At 33.3% G+C, this 24,364-nt stretch overlaps 3 protein-coding genes across 3 annotated transcripts; 1 reads left to right on the forward strand and 2 right to left on the reverse strand.

The window, feature by feature from the left end:
• Positions 1–1,427: 1,427 nt before the first annotated feature.
• LOC114419488 (anaphase-promoting complex subunit 4) lies at positions 1,428–11,818 on the forward strand. Its single transcript, XM_028385164.1, has 19 exons — positions 1,428–1,739; positions 1,850–1,961; positions 2,892–2,983; positions 3,657–3,740; positions 4,360–4,599; positions 4,752–4,832; positions 5,599–5,750; positions 5,919–6,079; positions 6,161–6,261; positions 6,341–6,415; positions 7,137–7,316; positions 8,558–8,640; positions 8,721–8,819; positions 9,145–9,249; positions 9,903–10,044; positions 10,199–10,426; positions 10,531–10,683; positions 10,821–10,902; positions 11,549–11,818. The coding sequence occupies exons 1-19, from the start codon at positions 1,671–1,673 to the stop codon at positions 11,641–11,643; spliced, it is 2,334 nt and encodes a 777-aa protein (XP_028240965.1). The 5' UTR covers positions 1,428–1,670; the 3' UTR covers positions 11,644–11,818.
• Positions 11,819–12,913: 1,095 nt separating this feature from the next.
• Positions 12,914–18,185, reverse strand: LOC114419489 (calmodulin-binding protein 60 B-like). The gene is made up of 8 exons (XM_028385165.1): positions 17,855–18,185; positions 17,193–17,268; positions 16,540–16,601; positions 15,718–16,211; positions 15,482–15,642; positions 15,157–15,360; positions 14,367–14,601; positions 12,914–13,951 (listed from the first exon to the last, which is right to left on the reverse strand). The coding sequence occupies exons 1-8, from the start codon at positions 17,941–17,943 to the stop codon at positions 13,401–13,403; spliced, it is 1,872 nt and encodes a 623-aa protein (XP_028240966.1). The 5' UTR covers positions 17,944–18,185; the 3' UTR covers positions 12,914–13,400.
• A 4,117-nt stretch (positions 18,186–22,302) lies between these two features.
• LOC114419490 (ribosomal RNA-processing protein 17-like) lies at positions 22,303–24,105 on the reverse strand. The gene is made up of 3 exons (XM_028385166.1): positions 23,813–24,105; positions 23,573–23,672; positions 22,303–22,964 (listed from the first exon to the last, which is right to left on the reverse strand). Exons 1-3 carry the CDS (start codon positions 24,020–24,022, stop codon positions 22,714–22,716), a joined length of 561 nt encoding a protein of 186 aa, XP_028240967.1. The 5' UTR covers positions 24,023–24,105; the 3' UTR covers positions 22,303–22,713.
• Positions 24,106–24,364: the final 259 nt, after the last annotated feature.

A 24,364-nucleotide genomic window follows, 5' to 3' on the forward strand; every position in this document is an offset into this window, starting at 1 on the left:
TGAAATATTTTAAAATAAGAAACATTTCTAAATAGTTATAAATAACCTCATATTTAAAACCCTATTTTTTAAATATAAAATCTTAAAATTACTCATTCATCATTACATAGAATTGTTATTGTTTTTGTAAAAAAATTCATAATTTTTATTTATTCAACGGAGAAAGGCAAGTTAGGGTTGGAGATGTCTCCCACTAGTGAAAAAACATTTTATATAAGTTCGGTTAACAATTTGAAAATTAATGATTATGATTTAGTGAGTTTGATTCCCTAGAAAACAAGGGATTCAATATTATAAAAATATTTGTTCAACATTTGATTTAAAAGATGATTGAGAGATAATACAAATTAAAGAATGATATTATGATAAATACTTACAAACTTCTAACTCATTAAATTTAGTATAGTCATACATTGTCCGTCGACATGGACATTTTGGTTGTTAGTGAAGATTGTATGGACGGTTACTATTTCCTTTTTGATCATTATTTTTTTTTTCTTTTTATTGTTACATTTAAATGTTCTCGTCGTCATCTTTCTCATTCTCATTATGTTTTTTTTTTAAATTTTTATTTTGGTCAACTCTAGCGAGGCTAAGTCGCGTCGTCGTGGCGGCCTCGCGCCATCAGACTTTGCACCCAGACTTCCATGGAGGTGTCTCTGCGATGTTAATATGTTATTAATGCACCTAGAATTTTATAATAAAATTTTTATTATTTTATCAAATACATAAACACGTCAAACAAGATACAATATAAAATTATTTGTATTATACATCGACCAGAAAAAACTTACAATACAAAAGTTATGGCGGAAATCAGCTACTTGTGCAGTTCTATCCATTTATTTTTATTTTTCTCTTCCTTCTCCACTTTTTATCTTCTCCTTTCTTTTATAACGTACCATCGGGAACACAATGTTGAATCTCTTGCTACTGATTCGGGTTCCATCGTTGAAGGCCATCACGAAGGTGGTTTTAGGGGGAGGTACTTGACGTGATTTTGCAAATGTTGTCAAAGGTGAAGCATTGGAGGATGTCATGGAAATTAGGGATGGTGTTTCTAAGGTTAGGGGTGATGGCGAGGAGGGGAATAGGAGGTGGTAAGAGAGTTTGACATCGACGACAAATTCCACGAACTTGTGGAGGGTTCATGTGTGGGAGAATTGGTGCTTATGGAATTATGGTTCAATTGGAGCTAACAGAAAGTTGAAGATATCGTTGTTGAGGAAGTGTGTCTTTCATGTAAAATTAATTTTGAATGAATTAATTTGATAAAATTGTTATTTTTAAGTGATTTTATTTATATTTAGACATTTTATTATAAATAAAATTTAATATTCAAAACTTATTTAATTTATTTTAATTTAAAATAATTCTTTAATAAAATTAAAGATATAAAAATATATCTAGAATTAATTCCCTAAATACACAGGTCGTGAAAGGCAATTTATAGTGAGGTTGCAGAAGGAAGTTTGGCCGCAATCACTTTCTGTCATTCTTCTCTCCTCTCTTCTATTCCATTCCGTCATTTCACTATTTAATCTCCCATTTCTCGTTCCTTTACCACCCTCACTTCACTGCTTAGGGTTTTCTTGCACTCACGCCATTCTTTCTTTGCTGAATCACTCTGCATTTTGAACTTTCTGAGAAGCTCAGTGTTTCTGTTCGACATGGAAACCGACGAATCCTCTCGCGTGATTCCCTTTCAGCTTCAATTCGATAAACCCCTCGCTTCTCAGGTTTTTTATTTTTTTACTTTTAAATAAATTTCACTTTCCCATTCATGTTACTGTTAAATTATGTATCCATGCAGAATTTATATCTTGCTGAATGAATTTTGGAATCGTAGATCAAAATTGCGGAGTGGAATCCCGAGAAGGACTTGCTCGCCATGGTGACTGACGATTCTAAGATCTTGCTCCATCGTTTCAATTGGCAACGCTTGTGGACCATTACTCCAGGTCTCACTTTCTCTCCTTACTAGTTCTCCTCGATTTTTACCTATTTTTGAATTGATGGTAAAAACTGCTTATATACTTGAATATGCAGTATTTATATATGAGAAATGTTATTTGTACAAATCATACAATAAAAAGAGAGAAGGGGAGAGAGGAGAGAGAAAATTATGAGATGCAATTAATGGTGTGATGGAGAGAAATAGGGAGAAAAAAAGTTGTATAAATTTTTGTATGAATAAAGTGTTGTTAAATAGCCCCTATAGCGCTATGCAATAGGTGAATTTCTTTGATTCGCAATTGCGACTCTGCTCGCTGTTGCGGCCGCTATCATTGTTCAACATGTGTCTTGCATCCTCGTGTCATCTCTGGCGAGTCTCTAGCCAATTGAACTTTTGAGTTAATATAATGCCAATTTTGATGTATTTTACTTTTATTTGCACAAAAACTTAATTTTTTCTGCATATATAATTTAATTGATATATTCATATATATCATATATTTCAACTGTTATGTACCAACAAGTCGTTGGTCGGAGTGATACTGAGCGTAATCCCCTTAAGCAAGGTCTTGGGTATGAACCTTGTAAATGAAAAAAAAAAATGTGATTGGGAGACCCACTAAAGGGGACCAATTAGGTTCTCCGAGAAAATTAATCTTCTAAGCTAATAGATACTCTGTACCAATCAACTGTTATGTGACTTCCACAATATGCCTGCGACACTATCCGCTATATCATATAGTGGATTATTGGCTTTCCTCTATTTTTCACAATCCACAATTGATACCACTAACACAATTCTATTTTAATGTTGTGTAAAATAGTTAAATTGTGGAAATGGCTTGAAACAATAAGCCATGTGTTGTTCTGGTGTATTGAATTTTGCTATAATTGCAGTGCTCTAGTGTTAATGGGATATTTTTTTTTTCCTGTAGGAAGATGCATAACATCTTTGTGTTGGCGTCCTGATGGAAAAGCAATTGCTGTTGGGCTTGATGACGGGACATTGTCACTGCATGATGTTGAGGTGGGTAGTGGTTTCTTTGTTCAGAACTAATCTTTCTAGTCAGTTGTTCACTTGTTCCTGATTTGTTTTTTCCCTACCAAGTTACTCTAATGTTTAGTTTCACATATAATAATTCATGTAGCGTTGAGCCTCTTGCTGTGTGCTTTTAGCATTGTGACATTATTGGGTATCTATACTGGCCATAACTGTCAATCAAAGTTTCTACTTATTTAAGATTACTTTGGTAATAAGATTTTTGAAATTTGCTAGTCTAACAAGTAAGCAATAGGGTATTCTTCTATCTGAGGGAGGATTATAAATAAAAAATCCAACATTGGTCAATAACTTTTTTGGTTTTCCTAGGAGGATGGGATAAAATCTTTGGAAAATGTTTACCTGATAGATAAAATGTCTGTATGTTTTAAAGTTAGGTAGAATTGATTTTGATGTTAATGATTTTGAACTGTTTAATTTAATTGGGATATGTTTTGAAATTAATCTTAGCCACAGATTTTGCATTGGAACATGTGTATGGTGAGAGGATTTTGAAGATAAAACAAACAGGGGCCCTAAGTAGATCTGTTCGTTTTTCAATGGTGTTTATATGTCTCTGTTTGTATGTGGATAGAGTTCTGGTTTATTTTTCTTTTAATTTTTTTCTGACAACTAATTCTTGATATTTTCTATACGGCAGAATGGAAAGCTATTAAGAAGCTTAAAATCACATTGCGCTGCCATTATATGTCTCAACTGGGAGGAGGAGAGTCAGCTAATTACAGTATGCTTCTTCCTGTCTGATGGCTACTCTTGATATTTAGTTTGATTGGTAAATTTTGATTCATTGGAATGTCTTGTAGATACTTGTTATCTACTAAAATATGGTTTCTATATGTAACTTTATTTAGCAAAGTCCAAGTGAGATATGATACTTAGCCATTGTTAAACTATGGATATCATTTTCTAATTCGTAGATTCAATTCTCACATGCTCTAAATGGATATCATTTAAGTTGGATGGGAAGAATGTGTAAAATGTATGGTGGAATTAAATTAAAAAAAGCAAGAGGTAAATTATGCCAAAATTTTAAACACCAATTTCATTCTTTTGGTTTATTGTTTCTCATATTTCTGCTTGATTATTCAAAGTTTGTTCCAAACTAGAATAACACATTATATCTTGAACATAAAATATACATAATTACCATTCCACATCAGTTCTTCTTAAATTGATGGTGTTGAGAGGGAGAAAAAATGGGAGGACATGTGAATAAATTTACGTGACTTGACTACACAGTGAAGGCTCTTATATATGATGAATCTGTGTGTCTTGACTGGATGAATCTTTTATTTTTCTTTTCTACTTCTATTTTAATATCTTCTCCCTAAATTTTCTTCTAGGATGACTTTGGTCACACTTCCAAATATGAAGATAGAACCTCTCGTTTCTTTCCTCCTGCTCCAAGAGTTCCTCGGATGCCTGGATTGGTATCTGGGGATAATGGCTTCATGGATGATAGCGAAGATTCATTTCAGGAGCTGTCAAATTCTTCTCACCAACGATTCAACATCCTATGCAGTGCAGATAAAGATGGAAACATTTGTTTTAGTATATTTGGCATCTTCCCTATAGGGAAAGTTGTAAGTCACTGTCTGTCACAGACAAGTAGTTAATGCTAAACATAAATATCAAGTTAGCCTTGTCTGTTTCTTTGTTACCTATATTTTTTATTTGCTTCTTAGTTTCTTTTTGCAATAAATATTAAAACTTCTTATGGTGGCTGGTGTTTCAGAACATACACAACCTCACTTTTCCTACTTTCTGTGATGGTTCAGAAATGAGTAATGGAGTTTCAAATGCTTTGATACACAAGGTAGGTCCTTCTTTTATTTTGAACACTGAATTTCATTTGCTGATCCACTTCCCTTTAGTTTGAACGGAGTTAGGAAAACCCTATACTACAGTTTGATGCTTGAAATTAGCTAGTCAACTAATTAATATGTGAGTCAGTGTTTTAAATTTTTGAAATATGAGAAGAGAAAATTAAAATACAATCAAAGCAGCAGAAGAACTACATCAAGGATGGCAAGCTATCTTATCTTCGTTTGAAATTCTGCCAAAAGATTAATGATTAATGAATCAGTGGATCTAATTCTATTCACTCAATCTTTAGACAAGTAGGTGGTGAAAGTGAGATTCCATGTTCATTATGTGTTTGATGCATCAAGCATGAATGAATCAGTGAAGAAAAGTATTGAACCTTCAAGGCTTCAACTTGCATAAGTTAATTAACACCTATCATGGACCATATCCTCAAAAGGCTTATGATTTAGGTGAAGCAACACGTATGGTCTTTATATTACATTTTTAATTCGACCTATAATGCAAGAGCCTTTTGTGCTTGAATTGTGGATAATGTGTAAGCCTTCTTTCCTTGTGGTGAATCTGACCTTTTTATCAGGAGAATGAGGGTAGCTAGGATCAAATTCTAGATCACTCAATCATAGAGGTTCTAATATCATGCATAAAACGACACTCTTAAATGTTTAAGCTGATAAATAAAGGCAAAAAACTGGTTTAATATTACATCTCTTCCCTTGTAAGTACTTGTGGAAGCTGATGTTGTTACTTGTGACTAGGTTGCTTTATCAAAAGATCTTTGTCGTTTGATAGTCACATGCTCAGGAGACCTTGTTAAAGTTGGTGATGACTTGGGAGAAATTCAAATGGTTGGGAACAATGAGCATGGTCTGCATTGCTTAGCACTGAACACAGCTATATTTTGGAATAGGTAAACATTCTTTCAGAAATGGGATGTTCTACTGTTACATTCTTATTCTTGTAACATGTAAAATCTTTATGTCTTGGAATCCAAATGACATTGATGTGGCCATGCTTTACAATGGACATTCTGTCTGTCTCTTATTTCTGTAATTTAGCTCCTTCTACCTTTGTATAGGAAAAATGAGCTTCACCAGGTAGCTCAACAAGCTTCTAACATAGAGGATTTGACTGAGGTTGTTCGGACATCATTATCAGTTATGTGTAGGCAATGGTCTGATGCCATGAACACATTTCAGGAGAAGTTCAGATCTTTGTCTACTCTGATTATAAATCATGGTAACTCAATAACAGTTATGGATTTATTTATTGTTTTGGTTATTACCCTTTAATTCATTTGTTTCCATCTTCCGTTACTAGGACTTGATTCGTCACCTCAAGAGGAGTTTCTGAGCCTTTTGGGTGGTGCAAGGACTAGCCCACCAGTTCATCAATTTCTCGTTAACACTCTTGGAGAAGTGGTATGTATACAGCCTTATCTAGTTGTATTCCCCTTCTTTATGAATGTAGTTTCATTCTGAACTTTGTTGCGTTACACAGGGTGTTAAGCGTATTTCAAAGGTTCTCTCCGGTGCAGGCAAAGAACTTCAACGTATTGTCTTGGACCACCTCCAGGTACAGCAATATTTACTGATAAGGAGAAATGTGTTATTGTTTGAAAGCAGATATTTTAAAAATGTTCATGTCAAATAGCTTCTTATTGCACCCTGTCATAGTTTTTTTTCCTAGATCAATGAAGACCGTGTTAAGGTCTTTTAATGTTCATGTCAAATAGCTTCTTATTGCGACCCTGTCATAGTTTTTTTTCCTAGATCAATGAAGACCGTGTTAAGGTCTTTTTGCTTTCTTCTATAACTTTTTGTTGAATCCCAAATCCCAATCCCATTAGTGGTTTTGAACTAGGTCATTTTTGCCTTCCTACCATGTGTTAACAAAGTAGGCATTGAAGGCAAGCCTGCTCCTAGCACAATGATTTGGGACTTCAGAGGCTGTCACCCAGTGGCCAGCTTGAAGGAGCTCAAGTTCAATGTCTTCTGAAAGAATTGCAATTATAGTTCTAAAACTAAGTTCCAGTTTAGTTGTCACAGAGGAACTTTAATATAATTCTCTAACTTTTCTAAAAGAAAATGTGTAGCCTCACAAAAGGTGTATGGTAGTGTGTTGTATAAGTTGTTACAAGATATTAAACATTCATGTGCATTCACGTAATCGACTGAAGTTTTACTCTTCCATTATTGACATGGTATCAGAACTTCATTTGCTTTTGAATCTACTCAAAAAGTATTTGAACAAACTTCACCGCAAGCTCTCATATGAAAGTTTAAATGTTTGTTAGCCTGCTGTAGAAGTGATTGGATTCAGAATAGGAGAACTAAGAGGGCTTTCAAGATGGCGTGCACGCTATCACGGCATTGGCTTGGATGAGTCACTTATTAACAATGCAACAGAAAAGGCTGGTATGCTACTTGTACAAGTTGAACGATTTATGAGGGTTCTTTCATCTGTTGTGCAGCAGGTGTGCCTTTTATAAGTTTGAAATGAATCTTATAGAATGTAGCTTTATTTTTCAATGTATGCTCTGTTGCTATCAATATCTATATATTTTAATACTCACAGTTTTAAAATTGTTATCAACTATATTCTTTCATGAGAGCTACAATAATAATACAAATCTGTATATAATTTGTAAAACTGGGCCAGCCAATATGACTTGAAACCAGTCAGTTTACCGGTTGTAAATCAAGAAAACCTGTAAAGCAAAAAAAAATCTGTCAAAAACTGGTGGCCAAAAACCAGTTCAAATCAGTTTTTTAAAAATATATATTTTCTTAAAAATTATTCAAAAACATTTTTAAATAAATAAAGGCTCATGTATGAGGTTTAAATATGTATTGCTATTATTTGACTATTTATTATGATTTTTTTATGTTGTAGGACATATAATATGATCCTTTTATGCTTTATGTAACTTAATTCTTTTATAATTCTATATTAGTTTATTACTTAATATATTATATATATCAAAAATATATTTTAAGTATTTCTGACTCAACCGCGGTTCAACCTATGAACTGTGAACTGGCCTTCATCAGTTCAAAAATTGGTCTAGTTTTAAAAACATTGATGTATATAGTTCTATGACCAAAGTATATTTACTGACTTCTAGAAAATAATTAAAAGGAGAAATTTAGTGGGAAACAAAGGAAAGAAATGGACAAAGGGGAAAACTCAAATATCAATATTTCAGTTAGTCGTCAAATTTAAATTTCAATTACTAGTATATTCTTGCAAATATTTCGAAATATTCCTAAATTAACTAAGACATGTAAACCAGTTTAACTTTCAAGTGCCTATTTGGGTATCCAGTGAAAGGACAAAATTACTTGTCTTCACAAAGTTTTTATTACTTCTTATTTCCATCTAGTTAGAAGCAACATTTTTTAGGTGGATGAATACATGTTTCTAAAATGATGAAAATGCACGTATTATCTCATTTTGTCTGAAGTTGTTTTTAATCTGAATATGACACCATTTCTTATGCAATGGTTAATCTTATTGTAATATTGAGGATAGGATCCAATGATAAACTTGTAATTGGCTTCTTTTGACATGATGTAAGAACACTTGTGTTTGGATTTCACTAGTCTGAACAGAAAAATATGTTTGAAAATATACAGGAATGCTTTTTTATAAAAGACTATTATGTCCATTCATTTCATTTATTTTTTAATTTTTGGTTTACATTTCTTCAACCAGTACTCAAACTTCTTCAACTGGCTATTGAAGTGTATAAAATTACTCATGTCAGAACCAAGTGACCAGCTTCTACCATATAACAGGTTCGTCTAAACATTCCTTAATGTTATGAATGATTATAGAAGATGCTATTTGTCTCTGATTAAACTTTTGGTTTTGGCAGTGAACTTGTTATTGTATTCCTGAAGTTTCTCTATGAACAAGATCCAGTTAAACAATTGCTGGAAGTATCAGAAACAGAATATGAAGTTGAACTTGATTTGTAGGTTTTGTTTTCCACACTCAATTCTTTAATATTTTTCCAAATTTATCGTCAGTTTGAACTGTACATCACATCGTATCTTTGTTTCATTGTAGTGTAGGCTCTACTGTAGCTTGTAGAGCTTTGGAATTGGATGTTATTGACTCTTCACACTAGATATTTCTATTTTCTAGGATATCAGATATGAATTAAGTTCTTCAAACCATATCCTGTAAAGGAATATGATTTTGAACCTCTGATACAAAATATTTTTTCCTAAAATAAATGTTATTCTGAATTTCTGAGATTAATCTCATTTTAAATGTAATTTTGTCAAATTCTTCAGGGAAACAATGCAGAGAGTTAGAGAATTAGTTCAGTTTGGGGGATTTGCTGACACTGAATATCTAAGGAGAACATTGGCTAAAGAATTTCAGCTGATGGAATTAAGGTATTTCTTTTTGCCCTTCTATTCTTGCTATTTAGATAAGACCTTTTTGTCTGGCCAAAGGTCAGCTTTGCATCATGATTTGCAGATTTTAGCTCACTGCCCAGCAGCTCTTTCGTCAATTTTTGAAGCTTAGAATGGGTCACTTGTATGTGAGGCCATAGTTTTCCTTTGCTTTCTGCTGTCTGTTCTTGTATTTCCCTCTTTATAAAAAAAAGATAAGACCTTGTTTCTGTTGGCATTGTCCTTCCATTGGACTCATCAGTCAAATTAGTGATGATAGTGTAAGTCATTATGAATGAGATTACAAAAATCTTGAGAAAATGTCACAAACAAACTATCTGTTTTCAGTCTGTGTAAAATTACTTGCTCCATATACTGAAAAGAAATACGGAATTGTTCCCATTTATATTACTTTGAGAGGGTTGGCGTCTATGAACACTGAAGCATTATGACTCATTCAATTTATTGAAATCTTAAAAGATTTCTTTTGTTCAAAAATTGATTTACCTCAAAAAGCTTTCACTTATTGCTTAGCCTCAGCTGAGAAGATAATAGAAGCCAGGTCTTGTAAATTGCATATATATCTTTTTCACATTGTTCTTGCCATCTCACTGTATTTCTTTCAAAATTTCCATTGTGACCTGTTTTTTCAGCTTTAAAGAGGCTTTTGAAATGCCTTTTACCACAATATCAAGAAAGATACTTTGTGAGGATATACTACCTCTGTTTCCTCTTCCATCTTTGCCAAAATCATCTTCTTCCATGTGGATTCCCACTTCAGTATCATATTATGAGGTACTTCATGGAATGAACATTTTTACTAATTCCTGATATTCTAATCTAGTCAGTGAGAGACCTTTTTCTGACTTATATCTAGAGTCATTTTAATTTGATGTAAGTTGGTTACTAATTCTATTAAAATGCTTTATTATTTTATTTTTTTCTGTAGGATCCCTCTAGAGCTTCTGTGCCACCTTACTCTTGTCAAAACCAGTTTATTGATTACATATCTTTCCAAGTACCTGATGAGTGTTTCTCAGATATTGTAAATTGTATATGCATAGTCAGAGGATTCATGCATGACTCAGACTGTCTAAAGAAGGGGTATAGTTCTTTGGAAGCTGTACTGTTATGTGTTCCTGTTGATTATCAATGTGTGGATCTGTCTTTGTACAAGGTAAGATTTGAGAAAGTTAGAAATATTTCGAACAGCCTTTATAGTCTCAATTTCAACGTTAGCAAATCTTGAGATTTTCCCCTTTTTTAAAATGTTTGAAACAGGATAGTCAAATCGTCCTGTTACTAAACAAAGCTACTAATACATCAGAAAGTGCTGGAGATGGTTGTATGATGATTCTGCAAGTAAGTGATCTACCATATGTCTCTATGTCAAGATCTGCTTGTATAGATGTTTGGAGGTTACCAGAACTAAAGGTAGTTGTCCTATGTTCATTTAATCTCAGTACTCATTCTTTTATATAGTAAATTACCTAAATGTCTCCTTCTGGAAGCTATTTATAATTTTTTATATTCCATTATAGTCATATTATGCAATTATGTTGTTCATTTAGGATTCTGTCGCTTACCTGAATATTGGGGATGAGAAATCTCGCACCATTCGTCATTCTGTAATTGCTCCCTTGGCAGTTAGTGGTGAGTATTCTCTCTCTACCTATGACTTACATGCATTAAAGCTTGTATATGAAGAATTTGCGTAGCAAAAGTTCCTAGGAAGGATCAGATTAGTGGATCTTATACAATTTTAATCATTAATTATGAACTGATTATACTTAACTGTTGGATATCTGCACCTAGAGTTTAATTACATGCACTGTATTTGGTTTATGAACTAATATATAGGAATAAGAAGGAAAAGATGGGTGATGCATATTGGGCATGACTGCATGTATGCATATTGTGGATTCAAGAATTCCAAATTAGGAAATTAGCAAAATAGGTTTCCGGTTAAGGTAAAAAATTAATCGAATTTCTGAACAATGGTTTTATCTAATTACTCTTTTGTCAACATTTGTCTATATCAAGAGGTACAAAAGTTGAGGTAATATAATTGGTAATGGATATAGGTTGGATCTACATGTTATATTTAAGGATCAATCGAACGGTTCTTCAACTTAAATGCCTTTCAAAGCGATAAACTTCTGAACTATATATAACGATAATCTTTTTGAATGTCCCCCCTCCTTTAAAGATAACTCTTAAGTTTTACTGTCGTGCTGGTTATTGTTTTAATTTGAGTAAAAGCCATTTAACTGGTTATCTGTCTGCACTGTGGTAACAGCATCAAGAGGCGTGGCTTGTGTATTTGCTGCAACAAAGCGTGCTCTAGTCTACATTTTGGAGGAAGATGAAGATGAGGTCTCGGATGTAGAATAGTTTGCTATTTAATTTATTTTTCATTTTTTGCTTTTGTTTTGGCTGTGGTTGAGGGGTTGTAATCATTTGCCATTTTCATAATGGTCCTTGAAACACATTGTTGTAGAATGTCCATATCCCTTATTAGTGTTCACTTGAACACGTAATTAATTTAATTATTTTTCCTAAGATAGAAGTAATCAGTTAAGCCCAAAAAAGTAAAAAAGATCAAACAGAGTAAAAGACCGAAAGTACTGGAGTTTAGTACCCATTAATAATAATTTGCTAATTGTTTGAGGTAATACTTTCATTTTGCTTTAAATACTGTTACATAAATCTTTCACAACAATTTTAGAATTCATTTTTTCCCCATTACATCACTTGCTTTATTATTGATGTATAAAATGATCTCGGAGTAGAATTTCCCTTTTTATTGTATTCCTATCAAGTTTAATTGCGTTTTTTTTTTCTTAGGAGGTACATACATCCACAATTGTCTTTTTGAATCTTAAACTTAATTCTTCTGTACCGAACATTGGCCTTAAATAATTCCATATTTTCTTAATAGTTCTAAACAATCGCATAATCATGCAACTTCCAAAACTGGCCTAGCTGCCACTACATTCTAGAAGCTGAGTCTACTCATGAACTGAAATATTATTAGAATTAACATTTTTTGTAAATTTTTTTATAGAGAATGTTTTCTCACTGTAATTTGTTTTTACAGCCATCAAATTACGAATTGACATGAATAGTAATATTTTTAGTTTTTATAATTACTTAAAAAATAGTGTTATGATCATATTTAATTAGTTAACACTGTAAAAATCTTTGCACCTAATGAAAAGTAAACTCAATGTGTTATCCTCCATTTAAGATGATTGTAATTTATTCATTCATACATTCAGGAAGTCAAATCTAGCATCTTTTTCAGTTGATATTTGATAAAGAGTATTGGGGTGTTTGGTTTGGTGGTGGGTTCCACGGTAGGCAACTAAAACCACGCAAAATACATGAGAGCAATTTGCCCGTTTTGCAGGGCCTGCAGACACAAAACAGTGTCCCGTACTTTTTAAAATGCAAAAGAAATGAAAAAGTAAAAAAAAACACTCCTTAACACGTGTAACTTTTTGAAGGCCGTACAGTTTTATATATATACTATTGATGATAAGACTGACGCAGCTCAGTGTTGCTTTGCACTAAACGTGAAAATGAACACGATTTTTTTACGCACTGCCAAATCAAACACTACGTCATTAGGCAGAGTTATACAGATGCTGAAACAATCATAAACAAACAGAAGTACTGAAAGCACATAAAAAGTTCAAATTAATTATAATGCCACAGCAACTATAAAACATTAAACTTCAGTTGGGTTGAAAATCATCTAGCTAGCTTACTATACAGAATTAAATACAACCTGATAAATGTAGTAACGATCCTAGTAGCTCCCCGTGAATTTCACTTGGAGCTTGCCAAGTTTAAAAACAAGTAGACCATCAGAGACTTTACAACTTGGATACAGGAATGCTTAGTGAAAACATCACAAGCAAAGCAGTAAAGTCTATGCCCAACTGTTTATGGATCAAGGGACAGTTGAATCTTTGAGTTAAGTCTGCACCAAATAATTCAGTCCAGATTTCATATCCTTGCTCCTGCTATGAGATTTCAGCATGACACCAATTCTGAATGTCAGGAAAGACTAAGAAGCCTTGGATGCTATAACCAGAAAAATTATTGTTCAGATCACTAAAGATCAGTAATGCCCCCCAAGATCTCTATGGGTCATCCAATTCAACAAGTTGTGCCCGTCTCTCAGCAGCCTGCTTTCGAATAAAAATACCCCATCTTAAAGCTGCCTTCAGCTTGAGCCAGCCCACAACAGCTTTGCCTGAGGAACGGTTTGGTTCATCATCAAAATTGTAGCCCATGGGGTTTGCAGAAATGTATGTAGATGAACTAGGGTATCCATCATCCTGAGCATTAAAGGTGGGATGTGGTTGGCCTCCCATGTTAAAAATACGGAGTAGATGCTGCATATCTTCATTTTCTAGCATCTCATTACTTCTAATACGAATTTCCTCCTCTGGGAAGTACTCTTCAACTCCTCTGTACGTAGGATTTGAAATGCTTACAGGCTCAAAGCCGTGCGTGGATGATTGTGGAGGACCAATAGTCTGCCCATTTTCATTTCTTGGAAGTTGGGCATGGTGTGAAGCACTCATCAACTGGTTTTGTAGTGGAAATGCATTATCATCAAACTGAATGGAAGAATTAAGATTAGGATGTGGTTGCAAGGAGAATCTAGAAGCTGTCCCATCATGATAACCTGCAGACATTTATGTGTGGTCAGCAATCAAAAAATTCACATAGGGAAGACAGTCTAAAAAGATTAATGTGGAATGTATACAGCTCACTGCATTGTTCTGTGATGCTGTCATTCTCTTCTACTGACAAACATCAAATGTGTTCAATTTTTCACCATGTGAGGCATTAAAAATTTATAATATCTAAATCTTTCCACTTTGAGAGAAGTTGGGTTTTGAAGAGATCAATATTATGGGTACTGGGTGTATGAACAAAATGAAGAAAACAATTGTAAAAAAATATAGAAAAGAAAAACTGCTGGAAAAAAATGAAAAGGAGGGGGGGGGGGGGGGGGGTAGAAAAAATTTAAACCAGAAATAACAGCAAGAACCTTTTGGTTTTGTTGCTAACAATTTTTTTTAATAGGAAATATATACCTCCAACTGTTACTCCTGAATCCATTGAAGGCTGGCCAGGATGTACTGGAAGTGGCAAAGCTGGGATGGATATCTGCTGAAGTGAGTTTGAATATTCATGGGAAGTCATTGGAGCCTGAGGATGAGTGGTATCCAAAGCCTTATCCTCGTTGTCATTTATCAGAGACTTCCCATCATACTCAATAACATGCATCCAATTATCATATGCCTTCTTCACCAATGTGTCTACATAAACCTACAACAGAAATCGTTGGAATTTTCAGAAAATTCATCTTTTATTTCCCTTTAGTTTTGAAGAACTTTTAACATCTTTGTAATCTCCACTTATTCTTTTATGGGGAAAAAAAATCCCCATCTTATCTTCCTAACACTCGTAAGCCTATATTAAGTGGTATATATATAAGTTGTATATAGCCAACTGCCAAGCTGATTTATTCACACAAAGTTTCAGGAACAACAATAATTGTTGATATGCCTGAGAACAAAGTTAAAGGCTAGCAAAAAATTCAGACCACAAGAAAGACTCCAAGAATAAAACAAAACTAAGCAAAAATATTGCAGCCAAGCACAGGACATTTTTATATTAATAACATTGGGAAGCCAATTATGTGTATAATGTTTTTTAGTTAGATGCTCTCAACATTACTGGTGCAAATAACCAGATTGAAAGGAAAAATAGAACTTTTATTATACAGCATCAGAAATCGGGTTAATCATATTATGGAAGAAACTCAACAGTATGGTCTGAATTCAACCACAAATGGAAAATTTTCCACGATAGTGCTCTTACCTTTTGATTCTCAGAGAGAGAATCAGCTGAGTAATATTGGTCGTTGGCAATTAAGCCACTTAATTCATAAATATTATTGAAAACAACACCCACATTTCTTGCATCTTCAGGATAGTATACGTAAAGTTTTCCACTGAGAACACAAGTCTTTGCGTGCTCAACAAGAATATCCCACATCTTATTTGACATGCCACTCCCAAGAATCTACAATAAGAAGTATCCATAAAATAATTATATATCATCAATTCAAATACAAACCAAAAGGAATTGAGCATTAGATCAATTGACATTAAAATCCTAAATGGACAAAAATCTGGATTCTTACATTCCGCAATCTCTGAGGGTCTCTGACCACAAGTCTTAAGAAGTCTTCAACCATATATATTCCAGCTTTATTTAGCCTTTTGTGAAATGACCCATCCTTGCCAATCTTCTCCAGTCTCCAGACCTCATCATTCAAGGCAGGCGGGTAGTGTTTCTTGTATACTACGATTCAATTGAAGTTTCATTACAACAATTCTCTAGAAAGATATAACAAATATAAGGAAGTTATGAACTTACATTCTCCACGATGATCCTTAACTGTGAAAGGTTCTGATTTGGCTTCACGGATACGCATTTCCTCACAACAACCTGAGGCAACTTTCAGCCCCAATCTAAACTTCCTACTCCTTATCCAGCTAGAGTTGTCTGTAAATGTAAGCTCACCAAGTGTTCCTACACCCTCCTTCAGTGTGACTTGCAGATCACCAGTTAGAAGAGGTCTTTTTCCTTCCCGCTCTTTCACAATATGACTATCAAACTCTTCTTCGTCCCAATTATCATCATCCTCATTATTGAAATCTCCCTCTAGTACAATAACATCTAGCCTGACACATGACTCTGGCCCTGATGTGACAATATGGCCAGAATTTGCATCAATCAAAACAATATGTATGGCTGTCCCTTGCTCACCCTCCACTTTCCCACCAGTAAAGAGGGGAAGGGATAGCCTGGTCTTGAAGTGCAATTGTAAATTTTTGCCATCGGGGCCTTCTATCCGCTTTGGGGAAGACCTAAATTTTACATTGAGTATTAGAGAGACCAATTATAGATATTATAAATTCATGGCGATAAATAATATCAGCTGAACCTAACACTAAGCACAGAATAGATATGGGTCACTAAATTTTAGACTATAAATGTAACAGTATCTCCATTAACATAGATCATCTGTCTAATTCATCATTCCAAACTCTAGCAAAGCAAGTTATAGGCTTATAGCAGGATATAATCTTGCTAATTGCTATGAAACCATTAGCAGCAAAAGAGCAGGAGAATCAAGTGTGATGCACATTCATCTGAAATAAACATTTTCTTTAGCAAGAGGGAACAAAAAAACACCTGCCAGTATTAAGCTTGGCAGGGCCTAGTTTTGCCAAAGCACGCTCAACTTCTTCACTAACCTGTTCAGCAGCAAGAATAAAAATAAGAAATAAGACATGTCCCTGATCAAACATTATTCATGTAAAAGTAGCATGCATTCAATTTATTTATAAAGCTATTTTTCATTATATTATATTTGATAACACTCAAACCTACACTGCAGGACAACTTATTCCAGAAAGCCTCTGATGGATGAGTAAAATGGGTGACCTAGTGCATAAGGCTCCCACCTAATGAGGCTTGGGATGGGTATAAGCAGCCTTACCCCCACAAGCACAGAAAGCTGTTTTTAGGATGTGAGAGGACATTTCCTTTCATAGTTGGGTAAATGAGAAAAAAGAAAAGAAATGCATAAACTTCTACAGTTTTGAATCCGAGATCACTAATTTCCTACCCTATTCTATTTAAACCTCAGATCAAGTCAAGGACTACAAGCTTGAAGTACAGTAAATTTTAGCCAGAGGTTGTAGTTTATGTGGCTGATTAGGTGAGCAATAGAATATGTAAGTGATAACTTCAGGTACTATTGACCAATAAATCAACTAAAAATTTCACAAAATTATCAGATTAACATATTAGAATTAATACCACAATGAACTGAATTTTCTTACAACTCTGCGTAGAATAGGCTCCAGTGACGAGCAAAGTTTCTGCAGACTGTCAACCTTCAGGGCTTCAACAATTACACTGCAAATTAACATAAATAAATGAATAAAAGCAATAAACAAATTCATAGCCAAGTTTAAGACACCAAATTAAGCTAACTGCCTCCTTAGTGATTCCTTTCTTAGTTACATATTCATTTATAGAAACACAAACTAAGTTGAATTCACGTTTTTTCACACTTGGTTTGTTAGAACCATTTTTACTCACAAATTTCAGACTCACGCAAAATCCACACATTTCCCATATTTTTTTTTCCTTTTAAAAACAATCAACCTAGCAATTAAAATCAGATAAGGTGACAATTGAATTCTTCTTCTCCATCAATTTTCACACAAATGCACTACTTGCCTATCAATTTTCATGCAAACATTCTAAACTAAACCTCAAGGTCTTAAAAAACAGCAGTATGTTACTGGAATTTTAGCCACAATGGAAGGTTTTTCAAGTGTCCACGACCACAATTACGGCCAAATCAGTCGCATTTATCGACAATTTTCCGCAATATCAATAAAAGCGACGAAACCGCAACTGCGACAAGACCTAGCAACGACGGAGGAACAAAACAATCCAAAAACGGAAGAAGAAAACGCAATTAACATTCATTTACCTAGCCAACGCAGGTCGTTTCCGATCAGGCTGACCTTCTTCAGCGGAAGCCGAATCCAAACCGCGCTTCTCTCGCGCCCTTCCGTGCATTGTTCCAATGGCAAACGTGTTTGGTTCCCGAGAAAACGAAAGAAAAAGAAAAGAAAAAAAGCACGGCGGCGGCAGCGGCGGCACACAACGCGAGTAAGTAGGTTTTCTCAATCACGTAAGCTTCAACAGTTCATTTTTCATTCAGTTTGTTTGTTTGACTCAGAAACCTAAACAAATAAATAAGCGGCAAATAAAATACTACTAAAAGGGAAAATGTTACGATGCGAGTTAGTTAGCGCCACTTTTGGTTTCGCTTTATTATGAGCAGCCAAACAGGGCGTGCATGCTTTGGAAAAGTACGAAATGTGAGAAACTTCGGGGAAACGTCTCAGAATTTTCTTTTTGGGGGCCACAAACGCTATTTTGCACTCTGACGCTTATTTTGTCGCATGCCTCAAAACAAACGTGTCACTTCCAAACCTCCTTTTCAATCTCTCCTTTGTTCTCGCTTTGTTGGGCTTTCATTCGGTGGGGAATCTTTCTTGTTGTTTTGAGATTCTTCCACGTGGTGAAGTTTGGTTGCTTGGATCCTGCCATGTGTTGCAGTATCAGCCGTAAGATCTCATAATTCAGATCTTTCTGTAGTTCTGTTTTATTTACCTCGTCCTAGGTTTGGTTTTAGTTTTACGCTTTTACTAATATAATAATTATACACTTTTTTTTTTTTTACAGCAAAAATGATACACCCTTTATTCTTTATTCTTTCTTCTTTCTCTTTTCTTTTCTAGGGTTCTAAAGTGGAAGATGCTCAACATCTACTTTAGGTGAAGCATGGTGAAAGAAAAAAGAGATAAAAAGAAGAAAAAAATTAAAAGAAAAGGTGATAAATATAATAAGTGATGAGATAAGGAAAATGATAAAAATAAAATATAGTGAAAATAAAATGGATGAAAAAGAAAAGAATGTTTATAGTTTCTTTTAAAGAAAAATAATTTTTATACTTATATTTCTTAAATAAACCTTTTATTCTGCAATGGCCATTTTAGCTATTCTTTTAAGATTATTTATCATTTTATAATATTTAAAAAATATTTTTAAATTTTATACTTCCTTCTCTGCATCTTTTAGGAATTCTATTTATGTAATTATAAGGTTATTTTTATTTTTAAGTTATGAAATATTAAGAATATATAATGAGATTGTCAGGTTTTTTTTTATATAAACTTTAAGAAAATTGTTTTCTAATTCTTATGTAATATTTTAACATGGTACGTAATTGTTTCAGAAGAGATGAAGCACAGCGATTAAAAAATCTGTGTTTAAATTAGTTTAAATATATATTTTGTTTGTAAAAGAGTTTTCTTAAATACTTATTTCTAAAAAATAAATTAAAAAACAGATAATTAATGTTAGCTACTATTTAGCATCAATTTATCTCGTAGGATATAGTTTCTTTACTCTTAATAGTAATTAACAATATATATAAGATAAAAGATAAAACAACAACAATGAAGAAAAAACCTCAAGAGGTGATTTACTCTAAACTAACATGGGATGCGTGATTATAGTTTATAGAATTGTTTATTTTATTATTTCATTATGTACGAGTTAAGAGATTCACAATGTTGATTTATTAGTGGTAGCTGGATTTTGCTTTCATGTGTTGTAGAACAAATCATTGATCGTTGTTTGAGTGGATTATATTAACAGGTACTTGTAAAAAAACGTTCCAAGACAAATTAACAGTGAGAGAATGAGAATGATTGAGGTTTGTACGAATGATCATGCCTACCCGAGTGAAGATAATAATATTCCTTATATGGAGCCACTATAAGATATCTCATAGTTTTGTGGAATCAACTTAATAATTGAGTGCATGCAACAGCAATGAGAAATGCAAGATTTGGCCATGCATGCAAGCATGTGTTGTGTGATCCTTTAATCTTTTAGAAAACAGAGCGGGCCTTGAAGGCGATGGGTGATAATTATACCGAACTCAAACACACATAAAAGGTCACAACACATTAAATTGTCAATTGGCTTTTATAGAAATGAAGAGATTTTGTTAACAGATATAGTAGGGTAGGGAGGATAATGATAAATAAGATATGGTTATATGTATTCTTTTCTTTTCTTTTTTCAAAATTAATCCTCAAAGAGGATAGGGTAAGCACGATTTGAAAAGAAGGATTTATAACTGCACTTCCAAAACCATTTTCTAAGAAGGTTAAGAAAATTTGCAAAGAATATATAGAAACCCGATATTTTATGAAAATATGACATACGATCGATCAAATACATAATATGAGGATAGACACTAGAATACAAGTTTGCACTTCTTTCAAATACAAAATAAAATTTGTAAAGAAAAATTAACAAATTGTAAAAAGGAATTTCAAACATTTTGTCAAATAGAAACCATTGAAGCCCCTACAGTTACCAAAAAAAAAACATCAATCTAAGCCAACAACTAACTACAGAAAATAAGTCCCTTGGAGTTGTTTCAAATTTTATGTTTTGAATGCTTTAATTAGAACAAGAAAGAAAGACTCCAAGATTAATTATAAATTACAAACCTCTAAATAAAGAATTAAAATGGATAAAATATCCATTACCCAATAAATTTGGTTTAATAAAAAGACTAAATGATACAACAATATGTTCGAAATTTGACATAAAATTAGGCTATTATCAAATTTTGGTGGTACAGAAAGATAATCATAAAATTGGTCTAATTAACCCTTTATCTAACTACTATGAAATTTCTTTTTATGAAATTCTAAATATTAATTTGTCTAGTCTTTCTCTTGTTGGTATATTTTCTATTTCTTTTAATATAATGATAAAGGTAAGTTGTTCATTAGAACCATTATATTAAAACAAAGTAGGATGGATTGCAGGAGGGCAAGGATGGTCCCTCCCCTATATCCTAATTCTTTCGAAATATTATATAAAAATCCAAACTTAATTATAGTTTTAATCTCAAGTGTTAAAGCTATTTTAGTCTATTAAATTCAATTGCACAAATTGAATTCTTCAATATTATAATTATACAATTTGAATCTATTCGTTTTCTCTTGTGTTAACACATAACATATTTTATTAACATGACACTAAATAATGATATGGCAATTTTATATATTACTGATATGATTTAATTTTACTTTTGGTTCTTATGATTGTGATACTTAAGTAACTAAAATTATAATTAAGTCACATTAGCATATGTATTAGGCAACACGTCAACTATGATATCGTTAACATGTCATTATCAATACCATATTAACAAGAAATGTTAAATATTTAACTAAGAATTAAAAGAGGGACCAAAATGTTACAATTGCAATATTTGGATACCCAATTGGTATACTCTTGATGCAATTGAAAGAGTATGATGCATATTGATAGACAATTCTATTGATAAACGAAATCAATATACTAGTATTGCTTCATTATTTTTTTGTTGTTGACAATATTGTTTCATTATGTTCGAATGATGAATTATACTACTTACTGTGTTTATATTAACAATTTAATTTCGGTTAAACAAAATTTATACTAATGGAAATAAGCCTGACTCCTAACTGTTTTTCTTCTTTGTTAATGTATGTATGACATTTTTTTCTACAATGTAAATTTAGAGTTTATTTATGTCGGCCTCTCTTTATCTATTTTTTGGATTTTTGTCCCAGGTAAAAAGACTTCCCGATTAATAACAAATGGTTCCTAGTGGGCATAAACATTCACTGAATAGCTAACTCTCTTAGTCCATTCTTGCAAAATTAAAGACAAATTGAGGTTCATTTAAACCTGCAATGGTTGTCAAAAGATCCTATCATGCCCTTGCATATGATGCAACTCACTTTTGAAAGAACCAAGCTTTAAGAAGACAAATATATTTAAATTTAGGTAAAATAACATCCTCGTAGACGTAGTTTTATCAAATTTGCCATCAAGTCGCCATACTCTAAAAGCTTTCAACTAAACTTTTAAAAGTTTTGGGCGATAAGGCTTTGAACATTCCTGGTTAAGGTTTAAATAAAACAAACTGGCAACAGGTCTGATCTTGAAACCATCTGCAACTTACTATTAGGCTTATCAGAGTACATAAATTACCTAACTCATCAAATTTAACTTTCCTACGGTAACGGGTAAAATAAAGCTTTGACATGGTTAAAATCCTGTTTAGATAAACTTTCTACAAGTATTTAAACTTTTCCATGTGTAAAAAAAAACCCTTAACTTTTGAAGAAGTCAAATGAAAAATTAAGTGCATAAGTTAGCTTACACAATAAGCTCAATTCATTTTATCTTATCTTCTATTATAAGTGTTCATAAAGAAATCTAACTAAACAAAACCTTAAGAGGTCTTGATTCATTATAACTCCATATAAGGATGAACCATAGCGCTCCAAAAAGAATCTGAAAGCCCTCTCTTTTGATCAGAAACTAACATTTGAGACAATAAAAAGAGAAGAAATGAAAAAGTAATAAGTTAAATATGTGAATGAAGTAAATGTATAATACACAATAGAATTACCGATTAACCAAAAGAAAAGGAGAAAAATTAGGTGTTTCTTTCTTAACTCTTGGATCCCCAAAATGGGAAGACAGGAATAGCCCTGAAGAAGAAAATCCTGTCATGGACAGTAGGAACCAGGTAGGTAACCAACTAAACGAAACACGTCCAAATCCTGCAATATGCAAGCATGAGTTCTCACTTCTAGGTATAGCCAAATTACTGCACTTAACAAGCACCTCCACAAAAACACAGTTCCTTCTTCATTGTAGACTTGGAATGTTCTGAAGACGCAAGATGCTTAGCTGCCATTACTTCTTGCCTCGCTTCTTTCCTTTCTTTTTATCTCTCTTACTTGATGGCCTTGGCCGAGACCTCTGTTTTGCAACCTTCTTGAAAGATTTCTTGTTACTTATGGGTACCCCTTGCCTTTTATCAGACACAACAGATTGAGGGATCACTGCTGCCTCCTTCCTCTCACTAGGATAACTTTCGTCTTCAGGGTTGATCTCACTTGTTACAACAGTGACTTTCAGATCATCATTCTCGTATGTCTTCATTTCTTTCAACAACAGAATGTAATTCCAATCACCAAATGAGTCACAACCCAAAAGCACAAAGGAAATCAATCACACATAACATTTTAAAATTCCACTAAATAGCCTCATATTCATAACAAAAGTAAAGAAACTTCGGACAGGTTTTACTCAAAACTTTTAATGGCGTGTTTGTATTAGCTTCATGCCAAGAAATAATCAAATAATTTCTCAAGGTGAAGGTAAAGCAACAAATGGTTACTTCTACATTCTCATTCATGGTATCACCATGACTTTGTGGGATAAAATAAATCGTGTATGTTATCCAAACACGCTATAAGTTAATTATGTCCCAGTAACACAACGGGCTAAAGCACAACATGAATGCATGGCTTAGGTCCTGCTTGGGTAAAGTTCTCTCATTAAGCTTACACATAACCAAAAAGCTGGTTTTAACATATGTATTAACTAATCCTAGCAACTTTACGAGAAAAGCTTAATTCATTTACCTTCTAATCTTTTCCTCCTATAAGTGCTTAGTTAGAAGTGAGTCCAAATCAACAAGTGAAGAAGCAAACACTGCAATTTAGAAAAATATTCCAATAGACAGAGCCAAAGAGTAGAGAAAATGTACCAGCAATAGATTCAACTTGCTCCTCAACTTCTTCTTGGCCCTCATCAATTTCATCAGGTGGCACGCCTCCATTAAGAACATGTTCTCTTTCCAACTTCCTCTACAAAGTGAACCCAATAAAACAGATAACAAAACTAAACAAAGAAGAATAGAAGAAAGGGTAGAAAAAACAAATAAAAAAAAAATACTAATTTCTAGAAACCCTAATAATATATGAATGGGGAGAGTGAAGGAGAGTACCCTTTTGCGTTCGTCGTTGCGTTTGCGGCGCAGAGCCTCGTTCTGTTGCTTCTGGGCTTCCTTTCTTCTCTTCTTCTTGCGCTTGTGAAAGCCGGTGACATAGTCATTGAGATCTTTCTCGTTGAAGGTGATGCCCAAAGCTTTGTTCTTCAGAGCCCTCTTCTTCAGCTGCGCGCCTTTGCGCTGTTCTTGCACTGTCTCCGCTTCCATCCCGCAATCAAACAAAACCTAGATTACACAACATGTCATGGCTCCCCAACTCCCTTTCTTTTCACTGCTTCATATTATTATTATTATTACACAAGGGTTCTTATATATGTATGTTTGTATTTCTATTTTATTATCGTATTTTTTTTATAAAAATTGAAATATTTGTTTCAATTTACATTAATATATGCATTAGAGTGCAATAATATATGAGAAGGAAAAATTCATATTAATCATTATATATTTTACTCATTAAAGGGTTTCTTTTTCAATTTATATTACTATATGCATTGAAGTGTACTTACATATAAGATCATTATATATTTTACTCTAAATTAGTTAACA

The sequence above is a fragment of the Glycine soja genome, chromosome 7, assembly GCF_004193775.1.
Source record: "Glycine soja cultivar W05 chromosome 7, ASM419377v2, whole genome shotgun sequence".
In the NCBI taxonomy this organism is placed as follows: Eukaryota; Viridiplantae; Streptophyta; class Magnoliopsida; order Fabales; family Fabaceae; genus Glycine; species Glycine soja.